The sequence below is a fragment of the Cydia fagiglandana genome, chromosome 15 (genome assembly GCF_963556715.1).
Source record: "Cydia fagiglandana chromosome 15, ilCydFagi1.1, whole genome shotgun sequence".
Taxonomy (NCBI): Eukaryota; Metazoa; Arthropoda; class Insecta; order Lepidoptera; family Tortricidae; genus Cydia; species Cydia fagiglandana.
Genome location: NC_085946.1, coordinates 18778882 through 18805922, shown reverse-complemented (window position 1 = coordinate 18805922; position 27041 = coordinate 18778882). Strand labels below are relative to the sequence as shown.

The 27041-nt window shown below is 37.5% G+C and overlaps 1 protein-coding gene across 1 annotated transcript in view; it reads left to right on the top strand.

Moving 5' to 3' along the window:
- The window catches only part of LOC134671517 (dopamine D2-like receptor), a 307997-nt gene extending 281622 nt beyond the window's left edge, over positions 1-26375 (top strand). The window contains 7 exon segments of the mRNA XM_063529383.1: positions 17957-18066; positions 18455-18707; positions 20622-20791; positions 23362-23466; positions 24603-24711; positions 25360-25633; positions 26071-26375. Coding sequence (XP_063385453.1) covers positions 17957-18066; positions 18455-18707; positions 20622-20791; positions 23362-23466; positions 24603-24711; positions 25360-25633; positions 26071-26285 — 1236 coding nt within the window. The 3' untranslated portion in view covers positions 26286-26375.
- Positions 26376-27041: the final 666 nt, after the last annotated feature.

Sequence of the window (27041 nt, the reverse complement as noted above, 5' to 3'; positions counted from 1 at the left end):
TTGTGGGCATTTCAACCCGATTGTTTTGGTGTTTTGAGCCGTTAGGATCGTTTACGCTTTGTTTAATTTGAAACGTGTTTTGAGATCCTTGGTGTTAAATGCAAATTGAGATTTAGGTGTGAGTAATAAAAGCTTTTTCAAGTTGAGAAGAAGGGAAAAACAACGGTCAATTTGCTCTTTACCGCTGAATGGGGTTTTACGTTTCCTGTTAACAAGCTGAACGAAATAAATTAATTCTAGACTCTAGACTACCGGTGACCGTTTACCACTAGGCGGGCTGAATGCTTGTTTGCTACATACGTGGATTAAGAAAATAAACAGTAATTTTTATAAATTAAAAAACCGCCTGTTCCTACCTTGTAAATCTATTTTATGCAATAAAATTAAATTAAATATATTGTAATTGTAATATATTAATTTACTTACATTGTATTTATTTTAACATAAATGTTCATGATACAATAAATTAAAGGTCAGCTCTTTGTTTAAATTCCACAAAAGTTTAATGAATAGAAATAAGAAAAGTCCCAGTACTTATTTACAGTTTCTATTCTTATTCAGAATTTTATTGTTAACATTTTCATTCCACACATAAAAGATGTGCCCTAAATCGTCCTTTCCGTTTCCTCCGTTTTGCAGAAACTTTTCTGTTTGTGATTTGTTACAATCCTGATTTTCAATACTTACAAAAATGTGGCAATTTTTCATAATTTAATGTTTCCGATTGTGTGTTAATGGCATAAAATATCCGTTTTCCTCTCCGGACATTATCTTATAATATAGTTTTTCGTTTTAATTGATTCTAATCTGTATTCGATATCGAATGTTCATAAAACAATCATATAATAAATTGAAGTAAGTGAAATCAAAGTAGGTAAATAAATATAGATGATTTGGCAATAAATATAGGTACATACTTAATTTCAGGAGTGAAGCACTGGTGGCGTGCGACTTGCAGCCTGCCAATCTGGAGGTCGCGGGTTCAAACCCCGGCTCCTACCAATATAAGTTGGTATTTAATAGTAACAGTTACTATTTTTCTCGCTTTGGTGTGGTGAATAACTGCTGGGCGCGGGAAACAGCAGTGGCAAGGGAAGCGAGAAACTACCCTCGTTTCTAGCATTATTATCAAATGACGGGTTTCACAAAATCACACAGTATCTTAGAGCATTTGATAACCGGAGTCACCTGTATTAGGCCGGAAAGCGTAGGTGCCGCAAACACCATTGCGCAAACTTTTGTATGGACTGACCTTTATTTGATATGGTTATGTCTACATTACGTACAAATCATGTAGAAAGGAGCCACATGCATTTGCCGTGCCCCTCCCCTACACAAATCGGCAGACTGTTTTGTGCAGAAAATTATGTACGAAATATCATCTGATATTTACCAGTCGCTTTTCGGTGAAGGAAAACATCGTGAAGAAAACGGACTAATTCCAATAAGGCCTAGTTTACCCTCTGGGTTGGAAGGTCAGATGGCAGTCGCTTTCGTAAAAAGTAGTGCCTACGTCAAATCATGGGATTAGTTGTCAAAGCGGACCCCAGGCTCTCATGAGCCGTGGCGAAATGCCGGAAAATTTGTAAGCCTTATTACAAAGATATAAGCTCCATCAATGGTCATTTATGTGGTGGTGTTACCGAGATTTTCATTTATTTGCAGACATGGATAATATTATTGTATTAAGTGTAAATAGGTACTTAAGTATTTTTTCTTTTAGTAGTTGCTTTTTCTCGCTGTTTGACGTTTCCTCCGGCACGTATAAGCGAAATCCAATTCATTATTCCAAGGAAACTAATGAAACCAAAAGCACAAAAAGATGGCGGACAATGGGCGCACGTAATGGCCGCCGGAAGTCCGATACCGGATGTTTCCTCCGCTTCTCTCTGCGTTTAAAAATTGCATGTATTTACATGTGGTTAGGGTGGATTATGGCTTGTCGAGCGTCGCTATTGGTTTCGGTAGGAAATTTTTGTTCGTTTTGTTTTGAGCAATTTGTACGTGACTATATACATATATACGTGAGATTGACTGGAAAAAAATTAATTATTATTCTTATTTTTTCTTTTTACAACTACCGTGATTTTGTTTAAATACACTGCAATTTCGGCTAGAAAAATAGTTTGTTAAAACATTGTAAATACTAACCAACATGTACCTATAGCATGGTGTAACTACCATGTATAAATCAGCTACAGCTAGAATTTGGGTTTATAAATGCATTCATTATGAGTATTACATTTTTTTATAAAATTATCCGATAAAATTAAGGAAATAATCCCAGCAAACATTTTAAGTATTTTTTCCTAGGCTCGAAGAAGATTTTACCAATTTAAGTGAAAATTACGTCCTAAGTCACCAATTATTTTACGTATTGTACACTTTTACTTCCAAGTCAAAATATAGGGATAATAAAACGTAAATTTCACTTCATAAATACACCATGAAGTCAGGGACTTAGGGGTTGAAAATAAGGCAAAATATTAGGTAAAATTAACCTTAAACCCTGACCAATAGGTCAAATCTACTAATAAGGTATTTTAGGTGTATTTGCGACGTAATTATTACTTATACGGGGACTATGAAGTCACGGACTTAATGGTTGAAAATAAGTCGTATTACTAGGTAAAATTAACTTCGTACCCTGACCAATAGGTCAAATATACTAATAAGGCCTTTTAGGTGTATATGCGACGTAATTATTTCTTATACGGAGACCTTTAGGTCGTCGATTTTATGTCGATTTAGCTACTAATTTTAGGTAAATGTTACTTAAAATAGATACCAAATTGCGACCATATAGTTAAAATCACTTGTAAAGTACTATCAATACCATAAGGTTGTGCCGCCATTTTCTTTCATTATAACGAGATGCTAAATCCTCGGGGTAGCCTGATTCCCTAGAGGACGCGTCCCCAGGCGGCGGATAGGGGAAAGCTCGATGGAGGATAACACCTCCATAGGGTAGGAGGGAAATAAAATACCTCCCGCGGACCAACAAGGCCGGAGAAGGATACTCCGCACCAAACCCCTGCCCCGGGCTTCTCCGACATATTTGGAGTAGAGGCCGCGGGCAGTGCTGCGTGTCTAGGCCGGGGCATCCAGAAGAGATGGCGGCGGAGGAACCCCTAGAGGGTCAACGGCGGCGCTCGCACCTCAAGGATAGGTGACAGTCTTGGCGTCAGGTGGCAACCGGCCGTAAAAACAACAATAGCCAAAAAAAAAACACATCTCCTAATTAAACATGGCAAGACACAAGAAACGAGATAGTATAAATGCTAGGGCGTACCCCCAAAGCGACGTAACTGCTCCGAATGCGAAAGATGCGAACCGAAATGTTAGGGCGTTCCCCAAAAGCGACGTAGACAAGAACAAGCGTTCGCAACAGCAATTACGCATAGCAACGTGGAATCTAGGATCACTCACTGGCCGACAACAAGAACTGGCAGAAACTCTCCATCGGAGACGGGTCAATATTTGCTGCATACAGGAGACTAAGTGGAAAGGTGCAAAATCCAGAGACCTAGGACTGGGGTACAAACTTGTCTACTATGGTACTGTCAACAACCAGAATGGCATTGGCATTGTCTTGGATAAAGACCTGAAAAACCGCATAATAAACATTGATAGACGCACAGACCGTCTTATGTCGATCAAACTAGCATTAGATAATCAACCAGTTATAAATATAATATCAGCATATGCCCCCCAAGTAGGATGTTCAGAGTATGAAAAGGAAATATTCTGGGAAGACCTAGATGAACTTACCCAAACCATACCCCAAAATGAAAATAAAATCATCTGTGGAGACCTAAATGGTCATGTTGGGAAATCAAATTATACGTTTAACAATGTTCATGGGGGCTATGCATATGGAAATCTTGATAAAGAAGGGATGACCATATTAGAATATGCTGCTCGGCATGACTTAGTTTTAGTAAATACATGTTTTAAAAAGAAACCCGAGCATATCATTACATATAAAAGTGGAGGAAAAGCTACACAAATAGATTTTATAATAGGAGATAGAAAACTAAAATCCCAATTTAAAGATTGTAAAGTTATTCCGGGGGAACCCCTGACTACTCAGCATCGAATCCTTGTGACATCATTCAGGCTGCCCAAACCTATTAAAACTATTGTGGATAAAACGGCCAAAATTAAATGGAAAGACCTAAACAGCGCGAAAGGAGAACCTCTTATTGCCGTCATTCACAAATACCTAATGGATGAAGCAGACCGAGACTACGAGTCGTCAAATGAAATGTGGGAAAATTTTGAAACTTTCTGTAAAGCCCAAGCAACAACATTGCTGGGTGTTTCCAAAGGTGGCGTCAGTACGGGAAAAGATCCCACGTGGTGGAATACAAATGTGAAGGAAAAGATACGCAATAAGAAACAGATTTTTAAAGAGTGGCAGAAGTCAAACGATGAAGATGGCAAAAATAGATATAAAGAAGCAAAATTGCTTGCTAAGCGTACCGTTGCTCAATCTAGGGCTAAGTCGCGTGAGGACTTATACAGCAAAATAGAGAATAGTAAATCAGATAAAGAGATATTCAAAATTGCCAAGAAAAGGCATAACGCCACCCTAGACGTAAAAATAAACAAATATGTTAAGGATAAAAATAACATACTTTTAACTGAAAATGCAGATATAAATAAACGATGGTATGAGTACTACGAATCACTGCTTAATGAGGAATTCCCGAGTGAACAACTCGTTCCTTTAGAACCAGTGCTGGGTCCCATAAAAGATCCAACCATAGGTGAAGTACAGAAAGCAGTATCTCAAATGAAGAACAACAAGGCAGTTGGGCCAGACGAGATACCGGCGGAATTGTGGAAAACGCTGGGACCTCTGGGTATCGAATGGCTAACAAAGCTGTTCTGTCTCATTTTAAGAACATCAGAGATACCAGACTCCTGGCGAAAAAGCCTTCTAGTGCCGTTCTACAAGAACAAGGGAGAAGTGACCCAGTGCGGAAACTATCGAGGAATAAAATTAACATCCCACACCCTCAAAATATGGGAGCGTGTACTCAATCAGAGAATACAATTATTAACATCAATATCACCAAACCAATTCGGCTTTACTCCTTCCAAATCCACGACAGATGCAATCCAGACAGTAAGAGTACTAATGGAAAAACACAGACTGAATAAAAAGAACCTTCATTTCATATTCATTGACTTAGAGAAGGCGTTTGACCGAGTGCCGAGGAGACTTGTGTGGCAAGCATTAAGAGACCAAAATGTACCCGAGTATTACATCAAACTGATCGAAGATATGTACCAAGGGATCAAAACTCGGGTAAAAAGCCCAGCTGGTTTGAGCGACAGCTTTGAAGTCAAAGTAGGCGTACACCAGGGATCGGCTTTAAGCCCGTTACTCTTTAACCTGGTCATGGACTATCTAACAAAAGATGTTCAAGCTCCGCTACCATGGAGTCTGCTATATGCGGATGATATTGCTTTAGTGGCCAATACGCCTACACAACTCCAAAAGGACCTATTGGATTGGATGACTGCCCTCGAAAAATACGGTCTCCGCGTCAGCAAGTCAAAAACTGAACACATGGAATGTCTGTACGATCCAAACCCAAATTATAGGGCAGCTAATACCATTTACTACCCCGACGGAACATCTGTACCAAAAGTGACACAATTTAAATACCTGGGCTCATTGATGACAGCAGACGCAAACATCGATGCAGACGTAGCGCATAGAATAAACGTGGGGTGGCAAAAATGGAGAAGCTTAACAGGAATCATGTGTGACCCTCTGATGCCAATCAAAACTAAGGGAAAGGTATACAAGACTGCAATAAGACCTGCTTTACTATACGGCGCCGAATGTTGGACTGTCAAACAAAGTCATGAACAGAAAATACATGTAAATGAAATGAAAATGTTGAGATGGTCGGGGGGGTGTTACTAGACTAGATAAAATTAGAAACGAACTTGTAAGAGGTAGTTTCAAGGTAGCTCCAATACCTGGAAAATTAACAGAAAGTCGACTAAGATGGTACGGACACGTTATGCGAAGAGACGATGACAATGTGGTTCGTAAGGCGCTGGAATTGCCCGAAATAAAACGCGGTAGAGGGCGCCCGCCCGGCACCTGGTGGACAAACATGACCCGAACAATAAAGCATGCCAAGCTAGACATAACGACAATCCAGGACAGAAGTGCCTGGCGTAAATTAATTAGGAGAGCCGACCCCACCTAAAGTGGGAAAAGGGAAAGAAGAAGAAGAAGATAACGAGATGCTAAATATGAAATTGCATAATTTAAGTTGTTATATCTTGAATGGTGCCATCGCACGGTACTTCATTGTGCTAATATTCAAAATAAAACAATATTTTTGATCAAGTCAATACACTCACACACACAAATATTCAATTACAACACTCAATTACAAGCAAATATATGCATTTTGATTTTATAAAATGTTGAAAACTTAAATATTTCAAAAGCCCATCGATAGTTTTGTATGTAAACCTAACATACTGCACGAAAAAATTTTCTGTGCACTAGATTTCATCGTTCTTCATCAGCGTAATCGGCCTAAATTATTTTACATGACTTAGTGGCCGCCATTATCATTGCACAACTTAAAGTTGTTTTCTTGTTAGACATTTTGTTTCTGAGTGAAAAGAATATATAAGCGTAATGTTTGTGTCTCTTTTTCTCTTCATCGCGTCTCATCTAAATATTGCCTCGCAGAGTAATTATATGGATAAAAATATGTCGCCATCACGTCTAAAGGTGGTAAAGAATACCAAATTAGTACATTTTCACTACGCGGCACGTCTTTATTCTTTATTCTTTATTTCACTGTAGTCATGTTCATGATACATAAGGTGTTACAAGTATATAAAATGGTAGGTACATGACACCCTGTAAGGGCACACAATATTATTGTCCTTAAAACTAGAAACATAATATATATGTACACATTAACTTAACTTATTTTATATTAGGTAAGTATCCCGTACCTTAACAGTGCGAGTTAAATTTATTTAATTATTATTCATTTATTATACTGACAAATTAATAAGTTTCATTTAATTATAGCATGTAACATAGTATCATAAACGTCAACATATCATTTTATTCAAAGTTTCATTCTATTAATGTCAGTTATCATAATTATATTACGTTAATGTCAGCATAGGAATTATAATAAGATTATAATTTCGCAATGTAAATTATAGGATTGAGTATACAAAATTAAACTACATTTACAATATTATTATTATTAAGATCTCAGTGGGTTGGTACATAAGGCGAGTTACTTGTAATTATAATAGTGACCGATCGTTTAGAAATTCATCTATTGAGTAGTATGCTTTGTCAATCAGCATTTTCTTTAAAGTGGTTTTAAATTTCTTGTCATTGGGTTCTTGCATAATATGATCGGGTAGTTTGTTAGTTATTGTGATACATTGATAGAATGGGCCCTTCTTGCACATGGCTAACTTCGTGTTTGGTATGGCTAGCTTGTTTTTAGATCTATTCCTACTGTTGCAGACTTGGCTTTTGGTTTTGAATAGTTCAGAATGCTTCCTGACAAAACGTGCTGCTTCTAAGATGTAAATACAGGGCAAGGTAAGTAATTTAAGTTGTATGAAGTGCGGACGGCAACTGTTTGGTACTTGGGTATTAGTCAAGATACGGACACATCGCTTTTGCATGATAAACAAATCATAGGTATCTGTGCTGGGGAACCATAAGACCACACCATAGCGGAGCCACGCGTAGGCATATGCGAAATATGCTGTTATTGAAGATTCAAGGTCTGTATTTCTTTTAAGAATACTGAGAGCGTAGACAAACCGTGAAAGTTTTGTTTTTACGTCCTGAATATGGCTCTTCCAGTTAATACATGTGTCTATCGTTATCCCTAATAATTTGCTTTCGCTAACTTCTTCAATCGACGTCGTGGCGACGTCGAATCCACGTCGGAAACATGACCTAGTGTTGACCTAATGGTTGTAATCACTAATTTACCGTCAATAAATACGTCGCCGGCACGTGCGTTTTTTCCTCATTTATGTCGACTCGACGTGCCCACGACGTCGATTCGACGTGCCTCATTTTGGTATCCTAAATTGTGCGACCTAAAATAGGTGCCTTTTTCGGAATATCGACCAAAAATGTTTGCTGGGATAATACTTATACCATTTTCTTATGAAAACAATGAAGGCGCCGCTTGGCTGTGTGAGAAATGTTTCCAGAGTGTGGGCGCGTTGCTAAATCGATAATTTATTTATACTTATTGTATTTCATGAGGTTATTAGTTTAATTGCATTTATGCCAGTTTTATTATGGCACAATGTGAAGATCGAATGTACTTACTTGCTAATACTAATAGTAAATAGATTTAGATTCCTTTTTAAACTCACTAATCTCACTATTAACCATTAAATAATCAGTTTAAATTTCAACGACAAGGAATACTCCTTGCCCTAAAATATCGTGTTTAGAACAGGAATAATGTAAAATTCTGGCGACTTACTCGAAACTAAATATCCTTTGACTCCTTTGAAATTGTATTCTTGGAATTAAATATTTATTTTGCTGAATACCGAGACACGGTTTTGTTCTTTGGAATTGTGAAACGTACCTAATTTATTTAGAACACCTACTTGGTTTGTTTCTATAACGGTAAAGACTGTTGTATAAATTATAGTTAAGGTACATTAAAATTGGTCTAATATTTACCTATATGTCTGTATGTGTGTTTTTTTTTAAGCAAGTAGGAAAGCGGATTCTCGAAAAGGCTAGGTAGAAGAAGAAGTGTGCTTTTTTGTGTCCCTACTAATTATATTGTGACGTTATAAAAATTAGTTTTCCTTCTTTTAGACCACTGAGAGTCAAAGTTTTTTAGAATAGTCAGACATAAAGCGATTTTAAGCCTGAATGATTCACGATGAGTTTCACTAGACGTATATCGTCCGGGATATCATATATACGAGTAGGTGTACCGTGATTACCTTTTATATTGTTATACTTACGTTTACGGCCCAACACCCGTTCAGTTACCCACGAACAAGATGCATGTAACTGCGTCGAAATATCGGGAGCTCGAAAACAATACAAGAGGTCCATATTCGATGTACCTAAATCTAGATTTAAAGCCAATTAGTTAAGATTGTTTAGCAGGTAATTACATATTCAGCTCGTAGAACTAAGGTTAAAAGTTGAAAAAAAAACAGTATAAGTATAATACATACTTACCTAAATAAAGTTTTTCTATTGTACTTGCAATTCATTGTTCGTGTTGGTAAATAAAATATCTTTTTAATGTTATATATACATCAGGGTGTTTGGTACATCGTTTGCCAAATTAAAACGGCAGATAGGTTGAGTCATTTGCTATCTTCTCAGGCCTAGAAATTTTTAATTTGGCGTAAATTTTTTTTTCACTTCTATGCCAGTTTTTTGTAAATTTCCAATTTTTAATTGCATAGTAGTAAAAAAAACATGGCCAAGTTTGTTTTTATAGGCATGAGTAGATAGCAAATGACTCAACCTATCTGCCGTTTTAATTTGGCAAACGATGTACCAAACACCCTGTATTTATTTTTAGCATGAAATTCAGTTTCTTTTCACCTCACGCGTTCCCAACTTCGTTTTTTGTATCGTCCGATTTTCCGCCACATTGCCCATAGATAATACCGTGCGTAGTAAAGTTACGGCCCATTACCCATAGATAACATGATAGGAACGAAGTTACAACATTACAGTTTTTTCCAATATGGCGACCGCGGTTACTAATCTACTGAGAACAAAAGTGAAGATTTTGGGTATAGGGACGGATATAAGATATAATGTAATGGTATAATTATTGAAAGTGTTGTAGAAGAATATAAAAAGGGAAAAAAAACAACGGGTTGCACTCCGGGAGTGTCGACAGAAGTGAAAACTCAATGCGACTAGTCCAAAATGTCTGCAACACTATGTATATAACTAATTGACCCATCCTCCTTTCTATTGAAAAACTTTAGTTCCGAAATTGCAGGACAGTGAGCTTGTATAAAATTCGAAATTCAAATTTGTAGCGTTAATTGTTTAAAATTCGAATAGAAATTGTAAAGTTACCTTGCAGACCTCGCATCTAAATAATTATATTTGGTCATGATGTTTTGAGTTTTATTCACCAGTACTAGAGTTCACTTTTATTAGCGATTTCATCAAGATGTAGCTTTATTGAATTATATTTCAGTGATATAAAGTTAGAATGTAACTATGAGATCTTCGTATTTCAACCCGTACAAGATTAGAACCTTTTTCATGTAATGTCATTGAGTTTTTTTATTGATTTAAATGCTATCTAAATGAGTGGCCATCTAAACGTTACGGACACGTGATCGCGTTACGCTGTCTCGAGTTTATCATTTTTTCCCCACCTCAAAAAGTGCCCAGCGCCGCTAAAGAAGTTTTCACTTCAAAAAAATCAAATAGCCTTAGATAGTTATTTCACACATAGGTATTTATAAGGTAATGCATTTAGTTAAAATGAAAGGCTAAGATATATGGGACTGCAATAAGTTACAATAAGTCATTCACGATACACTCTGTGAAGCTATGGAACGCGTTGCCATCCCCGCTAAGGCAGTGTCAGTCTGTAGCGTCGCTGAAGGCAAAAATGAAAGAGGTTATGGCAATAACATTAATGTCAATTGAAGGACACGTAGGTAGGATTGTGCGGTTATATATATTTATATATTTGTATGTATTTATATTTATCTATTTATTTATAAGTATGTATTAATATTTTATGGACATGTAATTGTTTCGTATATCTATTGTATGTATATGCCTTTGCAGCTAATGCATCGCATCGTATTTAGTTATGTTTCTAGGGTTAGCTACTACTTTTAAGTCTCGCCGTCATGTACATTTTATCTTAGTTTGACTACCATTTCATATGTATCTCTCAGTTACTTAAAGGTTAGCTGGAAGAGATCCCTTAACGGGATAAATTCGCCATTGTACACATTTATTGTATTCTCTCTGTGTTATGTACTTGTTTTGTGCAATAAAGTGTTTACTTACTTACTTACTGCAGTCATGTATAATTACTAAGTTTATAATATTTCATATTGTTTGTATTTGTAGTGTCTACAATTTTTATTTATGTCCTATTTTTGTACCTTGTCCATATTTATTGCCTGTGACAAGGTAGGTACGAAATGGGTCATAAATTAATATTTTCTACCGTACTTTACTTACATACCTATTACTTATGTCAGTTTTTCTTTTAGTGAGAACTTATCTGAGTTTGAGTGACCAAAATGTAATAATTAAAATTATCCTTACAAACGTGTCCTTCAAAATAGGATGACACTAGATAATGAAAGACTTTACATTTATTTTATCTACTCACGCACCTTCGTTTAATTTTACCCAACACTTTAGATAGGTACCTATTCAATATTTTCAAAACGTTTGGTGCTCCACTTTTCGCTTAAGTGTGTCAAGAGCTCTTCTCTTGAGTTTTTATGATGGACGAGGAAAATTGAATGCTTATTTTGTTCGATAATTTTATATTATTGAATAATCCGTCAATTTACATAATAATACAATTTATTTGTCGGTTGTTTAGTAACCAATGATTTTTTAAATCACCCAAATTACCTACTTAAAAACACCTAACATATCCTCTCTGCCCGGGTATACCCCCGGGTGAGCCGATAGTGAGCGGCACTCAGCGATTTGACTGAATATGCTGCTTATACATATAACAATGTTTTAGCATATTAGTTAAGCAAAAATATGTAACCACGCTTCTCTGCCGGGTATACCCGGGTGATTTGATAGCGAGCCAATATCCTGCCGCTCAACGACCGGCTCCTGAATATCCTGCTTACATTTCAGTGTTTTAGCAAATACGCCCGGATATGGTTAGATTACGGTATTTGATCTAGATTATTTACTGCGGTGGATTTCAGAGTTTCTAGTTTCAAACGTTGCTGTTGAATATAATAATAGTGTTTACTGAACATACAATGTTGGAGGGAGGACTAAAACTAATTTCTCATAAGGATATAGTTCATTTCACTAGCATATATTATAATATGTTTCATAGAAATATGGTAATAAAATAAAAAAAATTAAGACATGCAAAATATTGGACGTCCTTGTTTGAATAATCAGAAATACCTGGTATATTTGGAAGGTATGAAAGGCGTTTACGAAAATTCAGTTCGGCAGCCTCTGGCTTATTTGATTAAATGTGACGTTTTCAACCAAAACGTACCACATTGTCGGTTGTGAATAAGGTTGATTTCAAATTGAAGCTTTATGTAAATAACGCCTTATTGACAACCGATAATACACTCCAAAAAAAATTTGGTTGGCCCTATCAATATCTTGATGGCCGTAATCAAGCATCTTGATTCCATACGAGCCTAACAAGAACTTAAACACATCAAACAAGGTAATTCTGATTGCTATTACTATTGTTAGGTAACTGAACCAATTAAGATCTTGTTCAATATTTACACGAAAAATAATTATGCTAACTAATTGATCCTAGTAAGATCAACTAAGGGCTTGATAATGAAAACAAACAAGTTAGTTTAACTAAGATGTAAATCAATGTTAACATGAAGAATTACTGTATTAACTATTTGACCCAAATAAGTTCAACTAAGAACATGATTACACCAACTTATGGCGTATTAGCCTGAACTAAGATATTGGTCAATTTGAATCTTAATTGTTTAATCATTTCAACTAAGATGTAAATCAATGTTAACATGAAGAATTACTGTATTAACTATTTTACCTAAATAAGTTCAACTAAGAACATGATTACATCGACTTATGCATCTTATTAGCCTGAACTAAGATATTGTTCAATTTGAATCTTAATTGTTTAATCATTTCAACTATGAAGCTTGTTTAGTACAATACCATTCTTGTTCAATTGTACTATGACTTACTTTGTCGCATTTACTAAAACATTTCTTTCACATCTCTAGTTTTTATACGCGCCGTGCTGAATAATGCTGGTGGTCCTCGTTATTATTCTCAAGGAATTAGTCTTAAATACTAAAATATACATTATACATTTATTTCAGATCTTTTTGGCGATCGGCTTAGACCGGTTTAGCTTTACAAACACGGGAGGAGGCGTGCTTGTGAAATGTGAAGCCATATCGGCCTAGGCCGATCCTCAAAAAGATCTGAAATAAATCTATAATCTGTATTACCTACTTAGTATTTAAGACTAATGCCTTGAGTATAATGCGAGTACGAGGACCAGCATTTATTCAGCACGGCGCGTATAAAAACTAGCACAAAGAAAATTTATAAAATTTAAACGAATAAGTAGTGAATAAAATATTACAACAAAGAAAGGGATAAAACATAATTAAACTAAAACAAGCCCGTAGTTTTATAAAAAGGGGGTAAATGAATAAAACAAAAAAATATTATAATAAGATGTTATTTATTCATTTAATCATTTTGAAAGTAAACGTTTTGCATTTAAATTCACGCGCACGGATCCGTGTCTAAGCATACGAGGGGTTAGCACTCGTTGGTCTAATCACGTTCACACTTGTTGGTCTATCCAAGCACACTACACTCACAGTGTCACTACGCGAGTTTGATTCGGATGTCACTGGTTGTTTTTTAGTCAAACAAATCACAATATTCCACACATTTCACAGTTTAAAAACCCATCTTCACGATTAAAATTGTTGTATTTGTGAATTAAGGCTTCTCTTACCAATCTTGGTATATAGTGGCGTGCTGTCGAAATGACCTTGGGACTATGCAGCTCGATCCAGTGACTTATACTCGACTCAAGGTGACACTGAGCAATAGCTGACTTGTGAGCGTCGTTGTTCTTGACCGCAGCGATGTGGTCTTTAATTCTGCAGGCAATAGTGCGTTTGGTATGCCCACTGTACGAACTACCACAACTGCAATCAACTTTGTACACACCAGGTTTTTCCAGAGGAATAGATAATTGAATGAGCTTAACGCAACTGCGTGCTACAGAGACTGACTGCTCGGTCGCACGCGCCACGAGAGGGGCGCGGGCGGGGCGGAGAGCGGGTGTACAGCTCTTGATTGATCGGATTAACCGATTATTTAATTTAATTATCAAGAAAATCGATTTAACAAATAATTCTTAGTAGAATGGAATATTAGTTTCGTAATCAATACAATAACTTGATCATAATGGGATTGAGTGTTTTATCTTCGTTGTTCTAAATAAATTATATGATTAGTTGATTCAACTAGCAAATCTTATGTAAATCAACAAAGACAAAATAATCAAATAAACTATTAAAATGTTCATAACTATTAACATATTTATCTGTTTTAATTAAATTGTTAAGGATTGAATTAACCTACGTTACATAATTATGCCAACAAGTTAATAATAGATGCAAAGTATACAATTGTTAGGATTAATAACATACCTAGTTTATTAGTTCAATCACAGATACACTTATTGTTTTAAGTAATCAGCTTTCTTTGATTTATATAAGATCGTTATTGTTGTAATTAACTTAACGTCAACTAAGAGAAAACTGCTCTTAGTTGGTCTTCATTTTTTAGAGTGTAAATACCCTTTCGGTTGAGAATGGCACAAATATTTAAATTAGGTAATGGCGTCCGCTAGATGGTGTGTATGCATGGAGCGGGCGCTCGCACGCGGGTGCCATTGTAGGTAAAATCCATCGCACGCGTCGGCGCCAGTTAGCGTTGTTCATATGTATTATTTTTGTCAACCCGCTCTGTACTAACGCGCCAGCTAGCAGACGCCCTTTTGCACCATACATATTTGACAGTTCGTAAAAGTTAAATACGTCAAATCTAATATGTATTTAAGTATCTTTCTAGGTCGTAACTCTGCCCCTTTCGTCCCTTTCAGCCTAATTTCATTTGTTGATGAGTTTATCCGTCGCGTCAGTTACGAGATTTACGAGTTATTGGGAATACCATGAATATGTTAGGCTTTAGATTCGAAGTAATAAAATTCAGGGTGCCTAAAACATTACTATGAAAATGTAGCGATGCTACATACTTGCCTATGATAGATACATACTTTTCCATACAGGATAACCTGTACAACATGACTGTCGCATTTCCAACAAAATAACATACACCACAGTGTGACACTTAGGTAAAACCGTAACGTACCTTCCTAGCTGCAGGTTGATTAGCATATACTGCCTCCTGGCTAACTGGTTTCGAAGAAACAAGTCTAAAGAGCATGCCACTCGAACGGAACTTGTCACCCAGATTGTGCAGAGGTTGTTGAACCAAACCTGGCTTCACGTATATCAAAATGATCCTCGTGATACATCCTAACTGCCCAAGTAGGTCACATCCTAATTTAATTTGTATTTTAGAATCATTTTCGGAATTTTTATGAAACATAAATGATGATTTTGACGGTGTCAATGAGTTGAAATCTTTGACAGGAGAACTGTCAGAAAGTAAATTATGCGTTTAGTTACCGCATCGGAAGGAAGATATTCTGAATGAAACAATGTAGAAAACAGTAATAAAAAATATAATTATTAGTTATTATTATTAACCAATTAAAATATTACGAGTATTAACGAGCATTGATATTTTTCGAGAATCATTTGATTTAGAAAAGATTTAAGTTGGTTTGACGTTTAATGTGTTGATGTGAATCGAAACGCGACGTGACAGGTAGGATTTTATTTGAGACTGTCACTTCACTTGCACTTGGAATGGGAATACGCTAGGATGTAGATGGTTTCTAATTAAAGATTAAGAGGAATTGCCTCGTCTCCTTCCGCCGCCTGGTCCGGCTGGTGGGAGACCGATTTGTAAAGTGCGTATATCGCTGTGCGTGAATTGTGCACGTTATTTATTTAGTGCGTCCCTTGTCGCCGATGGACATGAGCACGGTTGGTGGCCGTGTCTCCTGGCGCGCTGTTGCGCGCCCCCGATTTTGCTGAGCGTCATGTTGACGCTGCTTCTACGCCGTAGGACGCGGCCTTGACCTGCAGGCCGTGTGTCGGATGGCTATGCTGCTGTCCGACGACTCCAAGGTGTCTTCGTGCGGGTCCTTCCCGTGAAAGTCCGAGCGCCGCGGGTTGTTCTCGCCTTAGCTTGTCACAGCTGGGGCTCGATGAACGCCCGCCGCTGATCTACGTCGATCTGTCTGCTACGCTAAGTTCCAGGATGAAAGCTACACCCGGTATCCGTGAGTGCACTAGACTTTCGTTTTAGGTTTTGGCCAAAACTCCGCGTTTCGTTCGTCTCGCGACCGGAGATTAAGGTTTACTATGGTGTCACCCCATAACCGCCAACGGTTTATAAAAACAGATTGTATTTTGAGTAGCGCCCGCCCTAAAGCGGAGTGCCTTGTAAGTAGTTAGCGGAGTATATTAAATTGCATGTCAGATATTTGGTTTTATCTTTTCAATATCCTACCAAGTTCCCATTAACCAGGTTAGAATAACAAGAGGACCCTTGTACTCCAATAGTCCAATGTTTTACTGCGGATCTTATCCGAGGCATTTTTCCCATTAACTATTTAAACATTTAAAACACTATTATTTTTTATACACTACATTGCCACGCCACTTTAAAGTTATATTTTTTATACACGACAAAAATCAGACGTGATGAAAAAATTATTTTCTGAATTCGGGCCAGATTAAATATTAACAGCTACGCCACACTTAAGTTTAATGATACAAATGCGAAAAGTAAGCTACTACTTACTCTAAAATTATGTCGAAATTGTAACAAACTCACAATGAATGAGATATTTTTTGCATATATTATATAGACTACTTATATTGAGTGATTTAACAATTAAAAAGTACAACAAACAATGATAAAAAACGCCATGATGTTTAGTGATAAATTATATAAATATGATTAATTAAAAACCAGAGCGGCTACCGCGAAAACCGAAATTCGCAAATTGCGGGGATCTTTCTCTTTTACTCCAATAAAGGGGTAATTAGAGTGACAGAGAAAAATCCCCGCAATTTGCGAACTTCGATTTTCGCGGTTATAGCCCAGTTTTAATTTTGGTATGGGTGTGTCTGTTATTAATCTATGGTACGGGTTTCAAATTCCTTCATTAAAAGGTAGACAATTTAATTGCTGCTTCGGATGATCACTGAAGATTGTCCGTTTCAGATTTACCTCCTTTACCCCCGTTTTGTTCAGGAAGTCACGGGAATCTGCAGAATGGAAGATCATTAAAATTTGGAATGTTAATTGCAGACAAGGTTCTCCTTAAATGACTTCGGCCTACATTTACACGTGACAAGTTGAATTGCGAGAATTCTGGCGTACCTATTAAATTTCGTCTAGATTACAGAAATAAATAAAATGTTTGCTTTAAACAATTATGGTTTACTTTTATTTCTAAGAACCTTTTTACAATAAGAGAGTAAATAAATTAGTGAGTGCTAACGCGAACAATCGAACATGTTTTAATCAACGCTTAATTTAGTTGTACTTTGCATTTTTATATTTACGATTTGTTTCTAATGTAAAATTTGACTGTATCACTGATAATTTTATTTCAAAGCAAAAATTTTTCGTTGACTTTGGCATTATTATCTAGTTTTCCACTATAGCTCAGCTACCAAGCGTTGTCTCACGGATATTTATTTTGTAAAGGCACTACTTCTACAAAGCAGCTTCACTTCAACCTTTTGAACGCCGCGCCTATGGTGTGCGGCGCGCCATCGTAAACCTTGTCGGAATGCACGAAGGTTGATATTGTGCTAACACACTTGGAGCACACTTGGAGTCTCGCACGCACACGTCACGCAAGCAGCGTGCCGTCTCTCAAAAGAATCTGTATATTACGACGCGCACTTGCTTCCCGTAGATCTTGGTACCCTTTTACCATTACTGTTAAAACAAGATAAGCTCTATCTCAATACTAACAGGGTCGTTTCTTTGCTGCAGGTAAACGGGTCGTGGGGCCTCCCCGCGTTCGTGTGCGACATCTACATCGCCATGGACGTCACGTCCTCGACGTCCAGCATATTCAACCTCGTCGCCATTTCTATCGATAGGTAAGTCTACGAGTATTATTATAATTGAGGATTGTATTATCAAACAGATGATACGTATTATTTCAATGCCGTGTCCACGGGTAGAACTATGTAAGTTAGTATTGATAGTAACGGAGCCATAATAATACGCAAAACTCATGTCTTTAGAAAAGTCCAATCCTAACTCCTCACATCATCAAATTATAATGTTAACAGTGACATTTTAGGCCCTTCCTTTTCGTTTTCTTCCTCTTCTTCCTCGCATTATTCCGGCTTTTTTGCCACGGCTCATGGAAGCCTGGGGTCCGCTTGGCAACTAATTCCAAAAATTTTCGTAGGACCTTCCTTTTCCTGTCTTTTGATCATATACTTTGGAACGGGTGATGCACTTATAAAATCTTGTTAACAGGTACATAGCAGTAACGCAACCAATAAAGTACGCAAAACACAAGAACAACCGTCGCGTCTGGTTCACGATCGTGCTCGTGTGGCTGATCTCGGCCGCCATCGGTACGCCCGTGGTGCTGGGGCTCAACGACACGCCGGACCGGAACTACGGCGAGTGCCTCTTCAACAGCCAGAACTACGTCATCTACTCCTCGCTCGGCTCCTTCTACATCCCCTGCATCATGATGATGTTCTTGTATTATAGTATTTTTAAGGTGAGTTTCATTATTATATTTCTCTTTTGAATCTTCAATGTCTGCGTCTATATCCTTGTCGTTGAAAGCTGTAGTAACTTACGTGTTTCATCCCCTTTACCTTTCTATTAATTCTTTCACAAATTTTCATTTTTATGTTTATTCTACATATACATCTCTACCGCTCGTCTTACTAACTTAACTCACTTCCCCAGTGTATCCATCCGAATGGATAAATGGAAAAAAATATTTTACAAAACATATTTTTTCTACAGGAATTGCCAAATCTTAGTAAGAATAGTTTTTGTAATCATCACTTGTAACTTTATGTAAGTAACAAGTGCAACTTCGAGTAGTTAATCGTCTGATTTATATCAGAGAACTACCAACATCCCATGAATGAACGTATGAACGAACTTTGACGTCGATATTAAAGTTTCTACGTTCGCCGTAGTTGCACTTTTACAATCTGTTTAATGCTCAGCGCTTGGTTGCCTTTTAATATCTCACACCGTTAGCGAAATTGAATTTAACCGACTGATTTGGAATAAATAAAATTGTTTTAGGGTCAATTTTTGAAGAGGGTGTTTTTTCGACATTTGTATGGCAATTTTTTATTTTTGAAAAATCTGATTTATAATCATCGTTTTAGGAAGGGTTCTTAATAAAAAAAATATACTGTAAGAGGCACCTCTGTACTTTTTATAGTTAGCTAGATATGGACGTTTAAAGATCGACATTTGTATGACACTATTTAGCCATTTGTAAGGCGCTTTTGACATGTGTAAGGCATTTTTTCGAGATTATATGGCAGTATCATCATATATATGCCACTATTTATTATTTTTGTTGCATTTATAAGACCCTGACGACATTTGTATAACACCTTCTCGACATCTGTATGGCAGTATGTCGACATTTGTATGCCACAATCGACATTTATACGGTCAAAATAGCCGTATAAATGTCGCCATACAAATGTTGCGACATGTCGCCAATAATATTTTTTAGCGATATTTCCTACACAATACAACCGATTCACTTATTTATTTTACTATATATTTTAACACTATATTTGCAACTATTATTATAAAATAAACATTTTTTTTCCAACTATGTACCAACGTATTAAGCGTCCATACAAATGTCATTGTAGTCGTACCAAAATATATCGAAAGAGATTTTTATCTGTTTTTAAATAAAATAAACTGTTTCCGGGTCTACATTTGATGTCAATCGATGCCCAACTAATCGCACTATGGCGTCGTAAATTTAATCTAACCGTTATTCAATAGACATATAAGATTATAGAGGGTATATTTAAGTCATAACAGAACAGGTGCCGCGCGGGACAGCGATAAAAAGGCTTTCCTTGTTTTATTAAATAACGCATTAATATATCACTATGATTAAATCATTTCTCTAGAAAATGCTCTTTATAGAAATACAAAGTTGTTTATAATACATTGCCTACATCCAAAGTTATGATTTTTTTTATTGCGCTATGCCGCCACTGGGACACGCGAAAAACGGCAAATTTCGCCGTTTTTGGAATTTCAAATGCGATTTTGTCAGGAACAAATAATATTTTAGGTACACCTGTGGATGATTTTTAAAGCTTATAATACACTGAATGAAAATATATACAAACCCAGTCTTTTAGTCCTATGGACTTCGAGTTTTAGCCGTGGGACAGCAAAAAATGCCTATTTGAAAATTGACCCTTTACATAAATTTAGCAAAGATTATACACTCAGGTTTAGTCAGGTAACAGGTATTACTTGTACGCTACCACTAGTTTGACATTGACAATACTGTCATATTCGCTATCCTCTGGGTAATTTACTATTAATTTCTAACCATCTCGCTCGCACTAATATCAGTAATCAGCACAGAGTATACGTTCCTGTTAATGTTATGAAATCATTTGTCCAGGCTTTAAGGATAAGAGCTCGGAAGCAGCGAGCGGCGAAGAAGCCTCCCGTGCCGGAGGGCAGCCAAGCCGTCGTCATTGAAAACGTGGCGCAGACAAGAAGGCTAGCAGAAACTGCCTTGGACGCAGCCACCAACACTGGCTCCGGTAGCAACGAGGATGACCATGACAGGTATCAAATCTTCCAAAAATCCGACTCCGATAGCTACCTCGAGGCCCTGGTGCCGTTAAAATAGAACATTCTTATTCTCACGGCAGATATTCCTAAACGCCTTCCTATTTATGGCGTGTAAGTAAAAGGAAATAATGAGAAAATCTGTACACTTCTGGTGACCTTCGATAGTTCGGTTGGTTAGGAGCGATAGGACCGGTGTTCTAAAAGGTCGCAAGTTCCAATCTTGCCTAAAGTGGTATTTTTATTTTATTTTTTTATTTAATTTGTAGGATCGTTTGCAGACTTATCGGCTTGATAATTGGGTTAGGTACGAAATGCTTGTCGGTTGTGAAATTTTATATACTGTGAATAGCACGCACTCTGCCTACCTAGGATTTTTAAGTCAAATAAGTCATACCGCATCTGTAAAGCGCCTGCAGTTTGCAAATGTAAAGATTGCTTCATATAAAAAGTGGGTATAGAATATAATAGGCTCAAAGTTCTTGGTGAATTTAGACTAAAAAGATAAAATAAAATCCCAGAGACAGGCATGCTGAAAGCGTCACGGTAGCGGTTAGCCAGAGGCTGTGAATTTTCAACGGAGATCGCGACAAATAAATTAGATTTCGCTAGACGTGTGTTAATTATGCCTCGCTGGGCGTGTGTTATAGTACAGCGGCTATATCACCGATTTAAACTTTCACGATTATTAAACATTATTAAATTGCACAACGGTCATTAGTAAGTGGAAACGAATATCGACAGTCGATAAATCGAATATCGTTAGTGTTGTGTGTCGACAGAGTAACATCCCTAGTGCGCAAAACGTTCAAACTGATAAACAAGACCAAGTGCGGGTAGTTCGAAAAACTCGCGCGGATAGAAGATGTTGATGTCAACTTGAGCCAGTCTTCTCCGAGACAACGGAGACAACGCCGTCCTCGAAACGTCGGAGGTAAATCTTAGAAACTTAAATACGCGATTAAGTCCCGTTGTGCAATTTAATAGCGGCTATATCATTATGAAGTAAACAAGCTTTACATAATAAAAAATATGGTTGTCTGTAAAGTCGGTTTACGGACGATAATTTTGCGAAGAAACATAAGTGCTCATGCTCAAAAAAATAATGATGTACAAAAGCTACGTAGATTTTATCAGAAAAAGATACTAGCAGCGTCCTACTTATTAATGATCTAATAAATCTATGGTTAATAATACCATTTTTTAAGGTAAAGGCAATTCAATATTTCTAAGGAACATTAACACAAAAATATTATGCCTTTTTATGCAGAAAAAATACATCAATATCCTGTAATACTGACGTTTTTCGACAGCTCATCTTTCATGAATGCTAATAAAACATTTCCGGGCAATATCTGTCCGCTTGAGCCTCAATAATTAATGAAAATCTATTACACGCCCAAAGAAAATCACGTTAATTTCGTATCTTCCATCATAATTTCCCTAGAGAGACCTAATCATCTGTTCATTTTGAGATTCTTTTTTTCAATTTGCAACCTTACTGCTTTGTGTTGTTGGCTGAATTTTGCAATACATTTATTGTTCATACCGATGCGTATTGCAAATGTCTGGGTGCTATATTGCCCCAGTTATTACGGAGTTAATTTTCTTGTAGTCGCGAACAATGAGAAAATATGAAGTAGCCGTTGAAGTTACTCTCGTCTGTTATAGTTATTAGTTTTATCACTGTTAGTTACTTTCCTGCTTAGTTTGTGTTAAGGTTTTCCGCTGTGTTAGTGCAGTATTCGTATTTATTTAAACTTGTGGGACAGCACATAATAAAGTACCTTGAGTGTGTGTTACGTTTACGTCCTACACGCTCTCTTATATTTTAGTAACCTTTGCATTATGTAAAGTAGCTACATAATAAGTTAAAGCTGAAAATCCACGCTATCATGAGTACCCATAAACGGTTTTATATTCTGACCTACAAAGTTATACGTTTGCCCTTGCGTCTGAGGTTTTATGACGTAACTATGAGGTCTTAAAATTTACGAAATCTAAAATGATTAAAACCTTTGTTCAGTAAAGAGCTTATCATACCTTGCTTATTTTAAGCACACTAAATGAATGACTGCTATGATGAAACTTGTTTGTTACGCCTCTTTTATCACCGACTTAGACAGGCAATTGTGTTTTAAATGAAATAGTTTCTTCATCAGTTCTAAGTGTGTACGGCTGAGAGAAACTAAATGACAACGACTAATTATTTGTCTAGTACCTAAGGATTAAATTAAAACAGAAATGTATAAAAGCTTTTTCTCAAATTGAATTTCGGAGCAGCTAGATTTGGCGTTCCAAATTTGTTGTTACTGTTTTCGAATTTCGTTTCCAAACTACGATTTTTTACGCACTGTATAGCGACATATAAGGGATAATCCGACAACTGAAATGAACTCATTGCAAATAAAACTGCGTAGAACATGATTTAAGTGAACAACATTTTAGCTGAATTCCCTAAAGAAAGTTATGTTGTTTTGGTCAGTTGTTATGTAGTTGGCTACCTTGCTATTAGTAGGAGAAATGGATGAAAACCCTGATTGATTACATAGATGTGTTTGTTACAGCTTCGACAAGCGTTCCGTGGAGCTGGAAGACGCGGAGGACTGTCATGTCATTCCTAACGACAAGTCCACGGAATTTATGCTCGCAGCTCGAGAGGATCCGCCCAAGTAAGTTCATACAAGCATCCTAAGCGCCTTATTTGAATATGCTCGAGAGTTAAGCGTAGCGAGGCCAGATCGGAGGACTTATTAGCCCGATTCAGACTTAACAGTTTATTATTAGCGTGAACGTGTTTTGATTCGACCTTGTAGATCGTCTTGGTGTTTGGTGCGCATCTCACGCACGACATTCAATTCATTTCGCGTGCACTAATCAACGTAAGTGATCTTCAAAATCGTATCAAAACCAGTTTTTATCAATTTGGTATGCCAAATTCCTACAACTGAAGCGGGTTCTTTGCCTTTATAAAATACCACCTATCACCTCCTATCACAGTTCCGTATCATAGAGCAATAAAAAAATATAATAAACTAACCTGTTACCTGGACAGTTTCTTGAAAAACTGACCGCAGGAAACACCAAATCGGGTGTAGTGGAAATCAAGGGAAGAGGCCTTTGCCCAGCCGTGGGACACTCAAATAGGCTAGGAAATAAAAATGTATTATGGCTGTGTGCATGATACAAATGATTAGATTGCTTTAAAAATATCGATTACCGGTCGTGTAAAAGTAGAAGCACTGACAGTCATAGTAAATTAATTTGGTTAGTATTATTTCAAAGCCTTTGTGTATGTTTTTGTGTGAAATAATATTTGACAGAAGTGCAAACTTATTATTAAAAATCCTATTTAAAAGTAAGCGATCAGAAATTCCATATTTCTTGCAAAGAATTGCAAAGTGCAAAGTAAAAGGATAATACTCGTATTATTCCATGCAGTAAATCTGCTTGAGTTGGACAAACAAAGGCGTGGGATAAGCGCTTTTCGCGGACCAGCGGCGTCGCGTTGAGCTGCTGAGATTCATAAGTATCATAAGTGTGACGGCCTGAGTGGCGAGCGTGCAACGGAGCGCTCGAGCGGGCAGCGCAAGTACTCTTTGTAGCGTTCATCATCGACATACATATTTTGGAAGTTACAAGTTGTCGATACAGCGATTTCCATCTATGTATGTCTGTCCTCAGCCTTTGTCTTGACAGCTTATCACGACATGACCTTTACTTTCACTTTTACTTCATCTATGTATGCTCTCCTTGGTTTCCGTAACTTTCGTTTACTTTGAGTATTAACAAAATATTTTCGATTTAGGGTTCTGCTGAAGTCGAAGCTGAAATCCGACCCGAACGGCAACAACGACAGCGGTTACGCGCCCTCAAGCGTCGAACCCGTCTCATCCCCACCCAACTCTCCTGCTCCTGTCACCAGCAAGAACGGCGGCATTGAGGAGACTAGGTAACACACACACACACGCACGCACGCACGCACGCAGCACGCACGCACGCACGCACGCACGCACGCAGCACGCACGCACGCACGCACGCACGCAAGCACGCACGCATGCACGCACGCACGCACGCACGCACGCACACACATACACACACACACACACACAGACACACACACACACACACACACACACACACACACACACACACACACACACACACACACACACACACACAAACACACATACAAAACGTCGAGCCTGTTTCATCCCCATCCAACTCTCCTGGTCCAGTCACCTGCAAGAAGAAAGAGGCCGTTCGTTTCGTTTACTGCACTTTCCAAAATCTGCATCAAAATTGTCAGAAATCCGCATTAGAATTGATACCATATTATATTGAAACTGTCCATCTAGTCTTTGACTTCAAAATACTACTTTACGAGCACATTCTCTAATAATGAAGCCACATCAGCATCATTTATATGACATCCTGACATCCTGCCACAGATTACTAGCTACCCTAGCGTAAAATCTTCTTTTTGGTTTTAATTTCCTATGTGTATAACAAGCACGGTTCACGATTTTTAAAAACAGCGACAGCTACACACAGTTAAACTGAAGAAAAATATGAGTTTATGTTTCTTGTTGTTAATGTATTACAAATTGAATTAATTTGTGTCTTCATCACCCAGAAACGCATCACTATTAGCAATTCGCTCCGAAGACGAACCGGACACAGTGAGTCAGTTCGGCGACTGCAAGAAGGAGCGAAAAGCCAGTGCTGCCACGGCGAGGTTCACCATCTACAAGGCCAACAAGGCCAGCAAGAAGAAGAGGGAAAAGTCCTCAGCGAAGAAGGAGAGAAAGGCTACTAAGACCTTAGCCATCGTTTTAGGTGAGACCCTGATGTAAAATGCTTCAATCTCCGACTCAACTGTAGAAAGCAAGTAGTTGATATCAGAATTTCACCATTACCCTTATATTGCTGTAGTTTCAAAACTGCCCGGTCCTTTCTACAGCTGGGGGCTACAGACATGAGACAGGGCTTATAAAGCATAAGGCTAAATAGGCCAATAATAAGAAGAGAAGAAATACTTGGCTCAACAGGAGATTAAAGGCTTCGTCACACAGGCGCGTTGCCGGGCGGGGCGTGAGCGTTTTATACGTCAAAGCGGCGCGCCACGCTCACGCCCCGCCCGGAAAACGCGCCTGTGTCACGAAGCCTATAATCTCCTGTTTAGCCAAGTATTTCTTCTGGATCTGGATGGCATTACGATTGATTGACATGTCAACTATACGACATGATATTAAATATTTGATGTTGTCTCCCAGGAGTGTTCCTGTTCTGCTGGGCGCCCTTCTTCACCTGCTCAGTCCTTGACGCCGTCTGCTTCAAGCTGGGGCTCCCCTACAGCCCCGGCGTCACCGTCTTCATGCTGACCACCTGGCTCGGCTACATCAACTCCTTCCTCAACCCCGTCATCTACACCATCTTCAATCCGGAGTTCAGGAAGGCCTTCCGCAAAATTTTGCATTGCGGCACCTAGCCCATAGATTATTTGGTCGTCTTCACGCAGTAGGTCTCCATGGTTTAAGATGAAGCTTGATTCGAAATTTGTAGCATCCGGGGGTCTAGCCAAGAGGACAATCACACAAGCTAAACGAAAAATATTCTATTTTACTTATTGCTGTTTTTTAACTATTATTTGATTTTTTTACGTTATATCCACTCAGAATAATGAGAAAGAAGATTCCTCAGATTTTTATTTCCATTATTTTCATAGATTGTATGACGGTAACGGAATGGAAGGAACGAAAAATATATGAAAATTTGGTGACACTTTTTTCTCCCAGTAGGATAGAAATAGTTCGTGATTCTGAATAGATATAACAATGTAAGTACGTCGAAATCTAAAGAAAGTGTAGTATTACTATTTACAGCTAAAATGACATTTCGCGACGAATATCAGGTCATCATTTCCATTTTACTTAAGTGGCGATTAGCTTTATTTAATGATTGGTTGGCACGACCCCTGACTTGAAAGACGTTGGTTTTAAACGTCAAAAGCTGCGTAAATTTCTGTTGCTGTAGTACTTATCGATTGTCTTTAACACTTATATAAGAGGTTAATGGATATTGGCAGATACAACTACTAAATTGAAATTACAATTTGATTGGTAATAACAAAGAGTCGATTGAAATAAAAGGCAATACCGTCAAAATCCATCGAGATATTTTTATTATGCCTTTTTGAGTAGGATTACTCGTCTGCATTTCAAATTGAATAAAATGTAATAAAATG